This window comes from Lontra canadensis, unplaced genomic scaffold (genome assembly GCF_010015895.1).
Source record: "Lontra canadensis isolate GAN:19392208 unplaced genomic scaffold, GSC_riverotter_1.0 scaffold74, whole genome shotgun sequence".
Lineage (NCBI taxonomy): Eukaryota > Metazoa > Chordata > Mammalia > Carnivora > Mustelidae > Lontra > Lontra canadensis.
Window position 1 is genome coordinate 6,129,013 of NW_022631068.1, and position 13,585 is coordinate 6,142,597.

Here is a 13,585-nt window from a genome sequence, read left to right on the forward strand (position 1 = left end):
TGGTTTCCATAGCATCCAATCCTGAAGACTCCCAGAGTGGTTCTTGGTCAGGGCGATCCACCCAGCTCCCTTAGAAAGTTGGAGACCTGGCCAGCCAAAAGCAGCTTTCCATTTTCCGGAAACTTACTCTGTCCGTGGTGCTGAACAATTCTGCCGAGACGCGCCCTAACGGGCGCTGTCAGCAGCGCTGAAGAAATCTTTCCTGACGCTGCCCAAATCAGAACTGTGTATCTGTTATTTACCCACGTCCTCAAAGAGCAGCAAGCTTTCTCCATCTTAATTCGACACTACCGCAGAGCAGAGTTGCGCCGGCTTGAGGAAAGGTGATCACAGGCAAGGAGGAAAAACTAACAGCAGCATTGCTCACCTGAGACCTCAGATGCTCCCATGAGTTTTGGAGGTGCTCTGCTCCCTACAGCAAAGACACCATTAAAAAAAAAAAAAATACTATTCTTCTGACTTTGCTTTTACACAAAGGTTCTGTGATATTTCTGCTCCTCCGTTTAAAAGCCAGAAGATTTTACAGCAATAAGGTTTTCAAAACCCGGAATTTGCATTGTTTTTCAGTGCACTGACTTCCAGGACAAGGACTCATCTGCACCCGCCCAAATACCATGGCACTGCGTGCGCCCTTTGCCACCGGATCCTCCCCTTCCAATGAGACTTTCTGATTGTGTCTACCAACTCTCCTATTAGGAAACCCGTGGGTTGCATGCAGCTATTCTGTTGTATTCTCTTTCTCACTCCCTCCCCTCTCTCACTCACACTCTTGCTGGAGGCACACCAATACCGTTCTGCTGAGAAGAAAAAGCCCACAACTACCGTAAGCGATTAAGACAATATGCGCAACTCTCGCCTTTCATAGCCACCACTATTTAAATCTGGCAAGAGCCAACACCAGTCTTTGCAAGAATGGAGTCGGTAAAACAAAGGATTTTGACCCCAGGAAAAGAGGGGCTAAAGAATTTTGCTGGAAAATCCCTTGGCCAGATCTACAGGTAAGAGAAAGCAAACCCATGTTTGCCTGGGGCTCAGCATGAAAAAAATCTACAAAGCTATTTCTGTAAACCCTGGTTGCTTTGAGAGATTGTAATATGATCAGGAAGTCTTTTTTTTGTTGTTGTTGTTGCTCACTGCTTAAGCGGGGCTGCTCTGGAAACCTGCTTATTAATTCAGGAATGTTGCACTAAATGAACCTGTCTGCTTTGTGTGCGTGTATGTGTGTGTTTTTTGTTTTGGTACCTGCAGATTTTCATCCTTTCCTACCCAGGATTTATCCTCTGTACAATTGAGAAATGACCAGCACCTGTTCATAAAATCTGTGTTTTGGTGCTTATAATCACAACAAATTAAATTCCTTTGATGCAGACAAATGAATTTTAAAAATACAACCCTCAAAAAATTAACCAAGAAATTCCAAAGAGTAATGGCAGAAGGAAATTTAGATCTCAGTTTCAAAACCACTCAAGTAGAGAATCTCCCAGTGGAATCTTCCTCATGTGCTGAAGGAAGAAGAATCAAAATATATCAATAATTAATAGCTAAAGCAGCTTTTCTCTCAGAACCCAAAACAATGTATATGTATTTTAATTATTTGACTTCTCCCAGAAGTCTATTTCTTGCATGGCAAATGTCACAGTGTTCATAAGAAAAGCCATTATAATAACCCGCAAAATGACTTCGAGTATTAGAAATGATTTAATTTTGTCTTTCTTCCGTAGTCAATGTACTAATTATACTGAATTTTTACACCTTTCAAGAATATTGCATGAATACACTTTTCTTAATAATATGAACAAAATCAAGAAGAGAGGGCAGAAACAGAAGGATAAACGGTTCCAAGACAACGCTAATTTTCACACTTGGGAAATTGAATTCTTTAGAAATGTAAAGAAAATGACCAATGCACTTCCTGATTTTCCAAATCTCTTTGGCTCTGGTGGGCTTCCTGTAGGCACCATCATGCATCTATGCGGCAGTAGATACCGCATGGGCCCTGCAGTCCGCAGCTGTCCTGGAAAGAGCTGTTCTTTCCCAGCTCAATTGCCATCAGGTAGGGAGTTCAGGTGCATAGTCCAACTTTGCATGTATCAGCTAAAGCCAATGTAAAAAAAAAAAAAAATAACATTAGTTACATTATTTTTTTCTCCAAGAATAAATAATTTGCCATATGTTCTGACGGTGGGATTGAACTTTAAAAATAAGCATTAACATAGTTGCAAAAGTCTTCATGACCTATTCTCCAGGTGATATTTTGTAGAATTTGGAAGTCTAAGGTTGTGTTCTGGTAGCCTCAAATTGCTTGATAGCTCCCAACCTGTGCATTCTTGGAATTGATCTTCACATTTCACTCGCTTTACTCTCATGTGTGTGAAAATAATTGTGTGTGAATATATAATTTAAATGGGCACACAGAAAAATAAACCACATGATGGATTAAAACACACCTGTAAATTGCAAACGGAGAAGTTCTTTGTTTAAATATCGAAAGTATCCATCTCAAGGGTCCACAGTGATTCTACTGTTCACATTCATTCTTTTTTCTTCTTTTTAAAATAGACATATCACGTATATTTTGTGGGCTAGAACAACACCCTCAGTTTTTAGTAAAACCATGCCATCGCCCTGCTTTCCCCTTCTCCCTGCCCCCTTCCCTCAAGGACAAAAACCTAAAAGGAACTGAATTAGACCTGTGAAATCTTGTGAAATACAAGGCAAATTAAAAAACACCAAACAAAGCATAAATGAGATCTACATTGGTGTGGAACATCTTACCAGAGTTGATTTGAGGCACGTTTGTGTATCTGGGAGTCGCATTTTACGTCTTTGGAAATCTGCCCGTGACATTTTTCAGTGTTTGTAACCAAGATAGTAATGACGCAAGATTGTGAATAATTAATTATTCATGTTCTGGCAGTGGGAAGCTTAGGTGTCGGCCATATGCTGCGGAGGCCTTTGTTTCAAACTCGAGTTAACAAGGAAAAGAAAGTAAGATATTTGACAGGAGAGTAAACGTTGAACTAGCAGCCCGGGAATGGAGGAATGGGCAGTAGAATGCGCGTGTGACACTCTCAGGCAGCTTTCACGGACCTCCGCGTGGGCACCGGTCTGGAGAGGCCTTAGTCCCTCGGGTCCCCGGGCTCAGCTGGGGGACGGGATCGCGCATCCTTAACCCAGAAAGCTTAAATTGGCTGGGAAGGAAGGGGTAGCCCGGGTGCAGGACTGAGCTGGGCTGGCCTGCAGAGGCGGGCCCCAGGAGCCTGGGTGGCTGGGTAACTACCTGTCGCTGGTGGTAAAGCAGGGTGGACAGGAGGAATCGACATGGGTGCGGACCAGGCGCGGCTCCGGTGTCCCATTCCTTCCTAAGCTACAGACCCAGCGAGAAAGTTAGGCCCAAACGGCCTGTGTCCGTGAATCTAGGTGCTGCAGGATGGATCCCGAGGGAATGGGGGCTGGATGCCGCCGGCCAGACTGTATTAAAGTTGAAGAGATGCTATCGCAGGGAGGGGGACTGGCAGGAGCCTGGAGAGCCGGGGAGGTCCCAAAGCCTGGTGGCGCCCTAGCACCCTAACTCCAGAAGTAGTCGAACGTGTCAGCGCCCCTCCCCCCAGCCCTGACGGGTCCTGGGAATTGGGGTGGGCGGGCGTCGGGGGTGCCTAACCCGCAGCGTCTTTGCCTTCCCCCCGCCCCCCGCTCTGCCGCTCAGGGTACTGGAGAAGAAGCAAGACACCGGGGAGACCATCGAGCTGACGGAGGATGGGAAGCCCCTGGAGGTGCCAGAGAAGAAGGCTCCACTCTGCGACTGCACCTGCTTTGGCCTGCCGCGTCGCTACATCATCGCCATCATGAGCGGCCTGGGCTTCTGCATCTCCTTCGGCATCCGCTGCAACCTGGGCGTGGCCATCGTGGACATGGTCAACAACAGCACCATCCACCGCGGGGGCAAGGTCATCAAGGAGGTGGGCAGCCGCTGGCCGTGTGGGTTCGCAAAGCCACATCACCTGTTTGAGCTCCATTTCCCCCCAGTGAACGAGGAAGCCTGGATGCTCGCTCAGCCCCCTGCTAGCACTACCATTCTAAAACAGGAGTAGACCCGCGGTAGCAGTATTACCTCCCCTTTCGTTCCTGCTCTCAGGGCCTTCCTTTTCTCACCAGCAAAGTGGAAAATAACATCTAGCTCACTTGATTTTTGTGGAGTGACTTCATACGAGAAGTTGCATAATGTCCGTTAAATTTAAATCGAGATTTTATATATATATATATATATATATATATATATATATATATATATGTGTGTGTGTGTGTGTGTGTGTATATATATATATATATATATATATATATATATATATTAACTCGGAAGAGTAGGGCTGCGTATCAGTGATAATGTCCCCCTGGTTCCCTCCAATTCCTGCCAAGCATTCTTAATAATAAAAATGAAACAAAACCGAAATCAAATAAACTGTGGGCCTGTCGGCACTTTCTGGGAAGGGCCTTTAGGAACTGTCCACTTAACTGGTGGAGAAGAGCCACGGCTCGGAGTGCCTCCAGGTCACAGGGAATTCAGTCCCGTAATCTTGAGAATGTGTTGGGGTGACGCCCAGGGAAAGGAGGGTCAACGTCAAAGTCAGCGAAACCCGTGGTATAGACTTCCTGGTCAGGGATCTGAGCGACCGTAAGCAAGGGTTGGGAGGAGAAAATTCGGGAACCGACTATGCAGGAGAAGCGGTGAACGCTGCTGGGCCCGGGGGATTCCGGGAGACCCTGCAAAGTGCGTTCGGTTTCAAAATACTATTCAAAAGGAGAAAACGGATCCTCAATGCCCCTGGCGGGATTAGCACAACTTTGCCTTTCAGATGCAGATATTTATTTTAAGGTTCACCTTGTGGGGCCGCCTAGGATAGCTAGGGCGGAGCTAGGCCTTGACCTTCAGACACAACCCTCCCCAGCTCTTAAGACCCTCCCGAACTAATTCTCCTCTCCACTGGCCAACCCAACCCCCCACCAACTCCCAAGGCTACTCCAAATCTTTCTGGCCTATGCCCATCCCCATTTTGCAGGGATGACCCTTTCCTCTGGCTCCTCCAACCTCCTCACCTTCCGTCCCAAGTGCCCCACTTTCCTTCGTCAGAATTCCCGAGGTTGGATCTCATTCTGAAAGCGACCCCACTACCGCATTAGTCCTGGCTGGTGTTAGCTAAACGGACCCCGCTCAGGGGTCGCTATCCCCAGCCAGCAAATGGAATCTCTCCGTGGGGAGTTCTAATTTCCAAAACTGGAGCTCAGAGGAGTCCTCAGTCATCGAGGGGATCAGACCTGCCTGACTGTAGTCGGGGAGCAAACCCAAGGCGTCCAGCTTCGCCATTAATGGCAATACATTTCAAATGAGCACAGTTTTTCCGTTAAAAAAGAAGCGTCTCTTCTCTAGAAGAAGGTATACATTCAATTTTGTCAGAAAACGAAAATTCAGCCACCTCCACCTCCAGAATGCAGGGAGTGCCCCGGGGGTTGAGGGCTCCTGAACGTGAGTCTGCAGTCCAAACACTGACTCTACTCTTTCCATCCACCCCGTTCTTTCCTCCCTACCCCCACAGAAAGCCAAATTCAACTGGGACCCAGAAACCGTGGGGATGATCCACGGTTCTTTCTTTTGGGGCTACATCATCACCCAGATTCCGGGCGGCTACATCGCGTCTCGGCTGGCCGCCAACAGGTAACGCGCCCCCAGGGCTGGGGGTCTTGTGCCTCCGAAGGGGCATCAGAGGCTGGGGGCAGAGACGACAGCCCTGCGGGATTGGAACTCTCCTGGTTCCTGGGCACCTCCGCTCTCGGGGCTGGAACTGCTGGTGCCTCCTTCCAGAATTCGGCACCCAAGAGGATTTGGGCTCGCCAGGCTGGGCGCTGGTTGCCGCTTCCTCTCTGTTATGGCTGAGCCAACTTTACTCCAAATGGTCGACATGCCTTAAGGCCTGGTAGGAACTGAGACCGGGAGAGGAGTGGCCCGAGCTGGGACTGAGCCGCTGGATGCACAAAGGAGACGGGGACACACTATGTGTGCGTGTGTGTGTGTGTGTGTGTGTGTGTGTGGTTAGGGGGGTAGCGACACGTGCTGCACTCTCGCCAGTGCGCCCCCTCGAGTGCCCCGGTTCCTCTGGTGCTGACCTCCCGGCAGGGCGCATCGAACGCCGGGCCGGGAGCGGGCCAGATGGTGCTGTGGGTCTGAAGGATTTGTCTCTATGGAGGCAGGCGGGACTTCAGGCGCTCGGGGTGAGATTCCACCTGTTAATGAGCGCCAGTGAGTAGGGGCGGGGGTGGGGACTGAGCTCAGCTGAGTCCTGAGGCTTCCAGCTAGCAGCGGGGACTGCAGCCCAGGTCCTAGAGCCACCTCCAGGGATGCCACTGGGGTCACCTGCAGAGACACCCCTAAGTATGGGGCATAAAGACTGATGGGGTGGGTATGTTTAGGAGCACAGCCTCACCACTGCAGGGTTAGAAGCAGCTTTATCTGCTTCATTGTGTATATTAAGATAAATAAAACTAAATACATTCTCAAGGCTGAATTACAAAACTGAGAAGGAACTCTGGCACTCACCTTTTCAAGTGTTGCTTCATAGACACCACCCCCCAAAAGACTTCAGGTCTTTCCTCAGATTTTGTATCTTTGACTTCCCCTCCCCTCCCCCCCCAATCCAAAGTTAGATTTTCTGGGGGAAGATATCTTGAGCTGGGCATGCTCTAGTCTTGATCCCCTCTTTGCTTTTGCTTTCGTAAACTGGTTCCTTCTCATTTCTCAATAAAATCTCCTAGGAGGCCTCTTCCAGTGGCTTTTGTCACCTAAGATCCCATTCACCAGAGGTAACTTCCTGCCCAAGATTTTTCTGTCCCCTGCAAAGCCTCCGGAAGAATTCTGGCAAATTTATTTTAGTCTTCACAATTGCTTGGGCCAGGATTTTTGGTCAGCCCTTCAAAAGAAGAGAGTAAAAGATTAGGAATAGTGCCTTTTGAATATCATCTTTACCTTGACATCATGATGGTTAGTACTCAGACCCAATAGGAGACAAACTATTCTTTAAAAAAAAAGAATCATTTTAAAATGAAAATCATTAACTATCTAGAAAACCGAATTCTATGGATGGGATAAATCAAATTAAAGAAAATATTTCCTTAAATAGTACTGGTAATGAACATATTACATTTTTGGATCCCTAAGTCACAATGTCTCGAATCTTTTTTTTCTCCTCAAATTTTTTTTTCCTAAGTCAAAATAAGCTTCCTAGAAAGATAGTCCAAACACACGTTTGTGAAATATTTTCACTTCAGGGGGAAAACAACCAATAATTCCAAAAAACCAACAATGATACAAGAAACTAAAAATAATGTGAAATGTAACAATAATGGCTGTGCCTTTAAGGTTTTTTCAGAATCAAAACCTTCAGCTTGCCAATTGTTAAAATGCTAACATTTTTCTGCCAGGAAAAAACACCAGGGATGCCCAGCTTTCCCTCTTTGTAACACTGGGAGGTCAATAAACAGGTTTTCCTGGTTAAAAAAAAAAAAAAAAAAAAAAAAAAGCAATCTCATTTCTATACTATCATTTTGTTATGTTTAGTGAAGACTCATGCTAACTCAGGTTCTAATTTATTTGGTAGATTTTTTTTAAAGGAAAAGATTGTGAACTTTAGAAGTCACATTTGGATCTCAAGTCACCTTACCTTTGTATGGCTATTCAAGGAAGAGAAACTTAATATCTTCATAATGTTTTCAATGTCTTGTGCTCTCCAAAACTGAGAAAGCTAAAATTTATTGTAAAATATGACCAACATAATAGAAGATAAAGACTAACTTCCTTATCAGATCTTTGGGTTTTGACATCTTTGTCTCACTTAAAAGATATAACATAATGTTACAAATAGTTGAAGCCTCCTGTGAAAACAGGTTTAAACAATGTACAACATTCCCTTTTCTGATGATGAAGTATTGTATCCTAAGAAAAATATACAAAAAAGAAAATATAATAAAAACCATAAATTAATCACACAGAGACCTTATTGTTAACATGTTGATAAATGTTCAAATAGTCCTATATATAAGCTACATAGAATTTCATCTTAGAACTTTTTTATTAACACAAAATCTGAGAGATTTAGAATTGGTTGGAAAGATGTACATTTCCTAGTATGACCCTTTTTCAGAAATAGAAAAAACAATACAGCAAGTCAAGTTTTCCACCTACAAATATTGTATGCCTATTCAAATAAACTTCTCCCTATAGATCATCTAATAGTAGAACAAGATTTCCCTTGAGTGGGATACTGGGGACAGATTCCTTTCCCTCTAGGTGTAAAAGCTCACTTTGGAAAAAGGGTTTGCCATCACAGTTACGGGTGTAACTGGAGTAGAGGAACTGAGGTGTGTGAACACTGCTCCCCTAGAGAGAAGGGCTCCTGGATACACCTCCTGGCAAATTTCTCAATGAAAAACCAACAGCAATGATGTGGCTTCTCCATTTTATGCTTTAAGCAAAGGCAGCTGCACCCTTGGTCAGAATACAGAATCTTGGCCCTTTTTCTGGTCAGATTCTAAGTATCCTTGCTTTCTTCCTCATTGAGAAAAAAAGCTAGAGAAGAGAAATCTCAGTCGCGGGGGAGGACTCTTGCATCATTTTTTCCTTTGTCTTTTCTTAAAGGGCTATAGCACCTCCTTGACAGGAAAATTTAGTCATCTCCCTGGAGGGCTTTGGGGTGAGGAATCCAAGGAAGATTCCTTACAAAATCTGCAGTTCTTCTAGATGAGGACATATTTACTATAGTGATAACAGTGTGTTGGGGGAACTTAATGTTGCCTCTAAACAGTACAAGACACGGGGCTTACATTAATCCAGATCATTACAAATGTGGACTTGGTAAGGATTATTTTTATCTTGCATTTTGACTAAGAACCTGGGCAAGTACTTAACAGGAAAAACAACAGAGTTTTTGCAAAGGACATAATCAAGGATGGTCAGATTTATCAAATTGTTGGTCAATGTTATGTTTTCAATGGACAATATGATCTTCACCCTGGACAATATTATCTTCCTTCTTTCTAGGGGGCAATAATGTATGAACCTTATTTAAAAATTTTTCCAATCCTCCTCCTATCTTCTTGATCTGCCAATGGTGATTTAGTTTTTTTACATGGCACCTATGGTCAGCTGTCCTACCAGTATTTTACTTATTTATCTTTTTGTTTTGTCCAATAAAGTGTAAGCTCCATGGAAGCAAGCAGTTGTATCCACGTTGTTCTCACTGCTCTATCCCTAGCATCCCTATGGCCCAAGACACATATTTGTTGAATAAATAAAATGAAAGTGTCTGGGCTTTAAAAAAAAAAAAAAAAAGCAGTATGGCAGAGTGGTTAAGATACAGGTTCTAAAGACAAATCATGTAGGTTCAGACTCCTAAAGGTACTAATTAGTAAATGAATAACATAAAATATTACTTAACTCTTCTGAACTTCAGTTTATATTTCTGTAAAAGGGGACTAATCAAAGTACCTACTTGATATGAGTATCATGACAGCTAAATAAAGAATACATGTAAGGTTCTTAGAAGTGCCTGGCCCTCATTAGATGTTGGCTGTTATCATTTATTATTATTATTTTTTAAAAGATTTTATTGATTTATTTGACAGACAGAGATCACAAGTAGGCAGAGAGGCAGGCTCCCTGCTGAGCAGAGAGCCCAGGACGCTGGGATCATGACCTGAGCGGAAGGCGGAGGCTTTAACCCACTGAGCCACCCAGGCGCCCCTATTATCATTTATTATTAATAAAGCTCTAACTTCAGAAAAAATGAAAAAATAAGTAATATCTTAAGGCCATTCTGTATTATTTATGTTTAAATTTGTCTTAAGTATTAGTAATGCAAAAGGATTATTTCTATTGTGATGAAAATGCATCTTTCCACCCGTCAGATTTCTAGCTTTATTAAAATTATTTTCCCATACACATTATTTCAGCTAAAATATTGTCCACTGAAAATGCCTTAAGTCTCATTTGAAGGACTGTCTTAGGAAAGCTTTTTAGCCAAGGGATAGAGAGTGCTAGTTTTTCAATGCATTCAGTCTTGAATTCTAGTCTGGTATCGTAAAAACACTTAGAGAAATCCATTTAAGTCTGAGGTTAGACCGCTCTGTAAAAAGTTACAGTTTATTTTCTCCGACTCCTCTTTTTTATTTAAAAAGGGTTTAATTCCTGGTGCAACGTTTTGTCTTTCCAGGTATTTCTTGGGTTTCTATCTTGGCTTTTGCTAAAGAAAAAAATAGTTCTTTATTTGAATAAGATATTGAGGATCCTGTTTGTAACACACAGCGAACTTCAGCTAACAGAAAGAACTAATGTTAGAGGGAGATAAGGCTCATCTAATCCAATCTTCTCACTTAGAGACCAGGAAAGGAAATAGAGAATCAGGGAGGTGGCGCCTTGCCCCAGATCACAAAGAGATTGGGACTAAAACTCAGGTGGCCAGCAAGCATGACCTCAGGCTATCTCTACGCTGAAATTTAGCATCTCCGCTTGATACCATGTACTTCACCATAAAGCCATCTGCTCTCTCAATGAGTGCCTACAATCTATCATGCCCCAAATCCAGGAGAGAAATCCAAGAATTAGAAAGAGAAGCCTTAGGCTGGCCCAAGGGAGTCTTCGGTTTTGGTGGCAGGAGAAACATACTGTATTTTTTTGTGTGTGTATGGACTCCCAAACAATTTGGCTGTTTAGCATGAATGATTCTGTTCTTTTCTCTGCAAGAGACAAAAACCTAAACTTGATAATGACTTAGACAAATAGTGTGGTTTTCTATAGGAGAAAATAATGGCATTTAGAACTTTTTCTCTGTACCTAGCACTTTGGTAGTATGTGGGCTTCTGCAGTTATTGAGCATCACTGGGCAAGGGGGTGAGAGTTCTGGGGGGAGGAGGTGGTTGGGGTAAAAAAAAAAAAAAAGAAGAGATTCTTCCTTGGGATTTTGATGGCTACAACTCAATTCATACCACTGTTATGAAAGAGAGAGCAGTTTATACTTAAAAATCAACAAATTCAAATGCCTGGATTTTAAAACTGTTAACTCATGTGAACTTGCATTTATAAAAATGAAATTTGGTATACTTTAGGTAAATATTCTGGCTTGCCTGATTCTGAAAAATTCTCTTGTGAAAGGGATTTTCAGAAAGAGAAGAATGAAGATACTTTGAACATAACATCTTCATATTTTAAGCCCAGGAAGGGAAAATTTTACCAATGTTATTCTTTTTCCTTCACAGAAATAAAACAATGAAGATGTGCTTTATTTACTGGAATAAGCACTGGAAATTAATTCTTAAGTGTCATTACCAAACACATATGCAAACATTATCTATCTATCATCTATCTATCTATCTATCTATCTACCTATCTATCTATCTATCTATCATCTCTCACTCATTTTTTTCCTCTCTACTAACCTATCCATTGCAACATCTACATTGGAGGGATTCCTTAACCCTTCCAGTGAGAAACATTTGCAAATTCCTTTTGTAGGAGAAAATAATTCCGACTATGAACATAAAGCTGTGGCAAGGGACCACTATCCTGCTGTGGTGGAAATGGTTTATCACCATCCAGTCCGTTAGGGCCAGAGGTGACTCTGTGTTTCACTCCTCTAGCATCTCACTGCCTTCCCATTGTGGGCTCTGTAGGGACAAAGCAGAAGAGACTTCCTTTTTCTGACAAAAGAAAATGCCTCTCCACAAGATGAATAAATGGATCGAGAGAGAGGGAGGGGATCCCTAAGGGCTTGCACGTGGTTTGCTGACACGAGCTTCTCTTTCCTTCGATTCTCTTCTCCTCTCGCCCTTTACTAGCTCTGGCTTCCCCTGTGGCTGCCACAGCCAACTACCGCAGTGCAGAGGCAGCCTCTGGAGGGGAGGGCCGTGATTTTGAGGGAGGAGAGAGTCAGGTGGGCAGCTGGTGGAATGATTGTCCCGCTGCCATATGCCACTGTTGGGGCTGTCTAATTTCTCTGTCATGAGTGATGAAGTCATTTTTACAACTTAATGATGTACCAAGGGACCCAGAGGGCTGGCTTGTGCTTGTGTATTCCTTTTTAAATACGGGAATGGTGCGTCAGATGTGACAAAGGGAGGCGCCTGGGCCCTGATTTGATTAGATTAAATAGATTAAGCAGCCTGAATCAGTCTATTCCTACAGACCCTCTTGGACAGGATTAGTGCCACACCTGGGGTGAGGAACACTAGTTCCCCGTTAAGTGACAAGCCACTGTCCAAATGGAAATGGATTGATCGATTTGGGGAAAATGGATATCATCTGTAGAAGTGACAAGTCACCAGTGTTCCTGTCACCTCTACCAGGCAAATCCTTTTGGGGTGGGCTTGGTAGCTGGGGGTGTTTGTGGCCGTGGGTCATAGAGAAATAATGGGACTGAGAATTTCACAGCTAACTCACCCCGGAGCACACGGAATGTTAATCATCAGGCAGGGGTGAGGCAGGTTTTCAGCAATTGCATTTGCTTTTCAAACAGGGACACTGCATGCTTCTCAATTTTGAGAATCTGTTTAGTAATATAGAGCCTCCTACTGCACTCACACACACACACACACATGCACACACACACACGCTTACACACCTGTGTCCTTAAAATCATTCTGTGTAAAAGAATATAATCATTTCACAATGGAAGTCAAAGAAGAGAGAGAGATAGTGTGTGTTTTAACTTAAAAATAAGCAAATTGAATTCATTTTAATATGTCATTTGTTGCAGGGGAAATCATGAGGAAAACAACAATTTTAAGTAGCTTTCAAGTGGTTTATCATTTTGAAAAGCAATCTTAATAAGCAAATGGCCCTTATTTTATTTCACAAAGATTATGATGTCCTTTGAACAATGGAGAGCACCCATCAGTTTCTAATCCTGTTCTTAAGGCATTTGAAATGTTAAGATTTTTCACATTCACTTTGCATGTTTCTTTGCCTTTTTTTTTTCCCCTTGGCTCATTTACTGACACCCACCTCTGACTTATATTCACAAGCATGGGTTTTTCGCGTACAAGGAGAAGGACTTGAGGCGAAATGAACTATCATGCTAGTTGAGATGCAACATGCTCTATGGAACTTCAAGCTTGGCGATATTTATTTAATTAATTGTTCAGTGAAAGGAATGGTTTAGTTAAGTTTATTGCTGAAAAATTTTGTGTAATTTGTTAGTATTTTCAGTGATTTTTCATTTTTATGGGTCATACTGATATGAATATATTGCCTGATATTACCTATATTGATATAAATAGTGCCTGGGATTATAGAGAATTTAGATTCACAACTGAGAAAGTAAACAAAATATATATATATGTGTGTGTGTGTGTGTGTGTGTGTGTGTGTGTGTATTAAAAATAGGCAAATATTTACTTGGGAAAATTTGTTTCTAGAAAATGTGTTTTTTTTTTTTTTAAGATTTTACTTATTTATTTGACAGAGAGAGGGATCACAAGTAGGCAGAGAGGCAGAAAGGGAGAGGGGGGAAGCAGGCTCCCCGTGAGCAGGGAGCCTGACATGGGG

At 43.0% G+C, this 13,585-nt stretch overlaps 1 protein-coding gene across 1 annotated transcript in view; it reads left to right on the forward strand.

Annotated features, from left to right (window-relative positions):
• The first annotated feature begins 451 nt into the window (after positions 1-451).
• The window catches only part of SLC17A6 (solute carrier family 17 member 6), a 39,790-nt gene continuing 26,656 nt past the window's right edge, over positions 452-13,585 (forward strand). Inside the window, exons 1-3 of the mRNA XM_032881219.1 lie at positions 452-998; positions 3,707-3,959; positions 5,592-5,710. Of these exons, the coding sequence (XP_032737110.1) occupies positions 913-998; positions 3,707-3,959; positions 5,592-5,710 (458 nt within the window). The 5' untranslated portion in view covers positions 452-912. The remainder of the gene's footprint in view (positions 999-3,706; positions 3,960-5,591; positions 5,711-13,585) is intronic.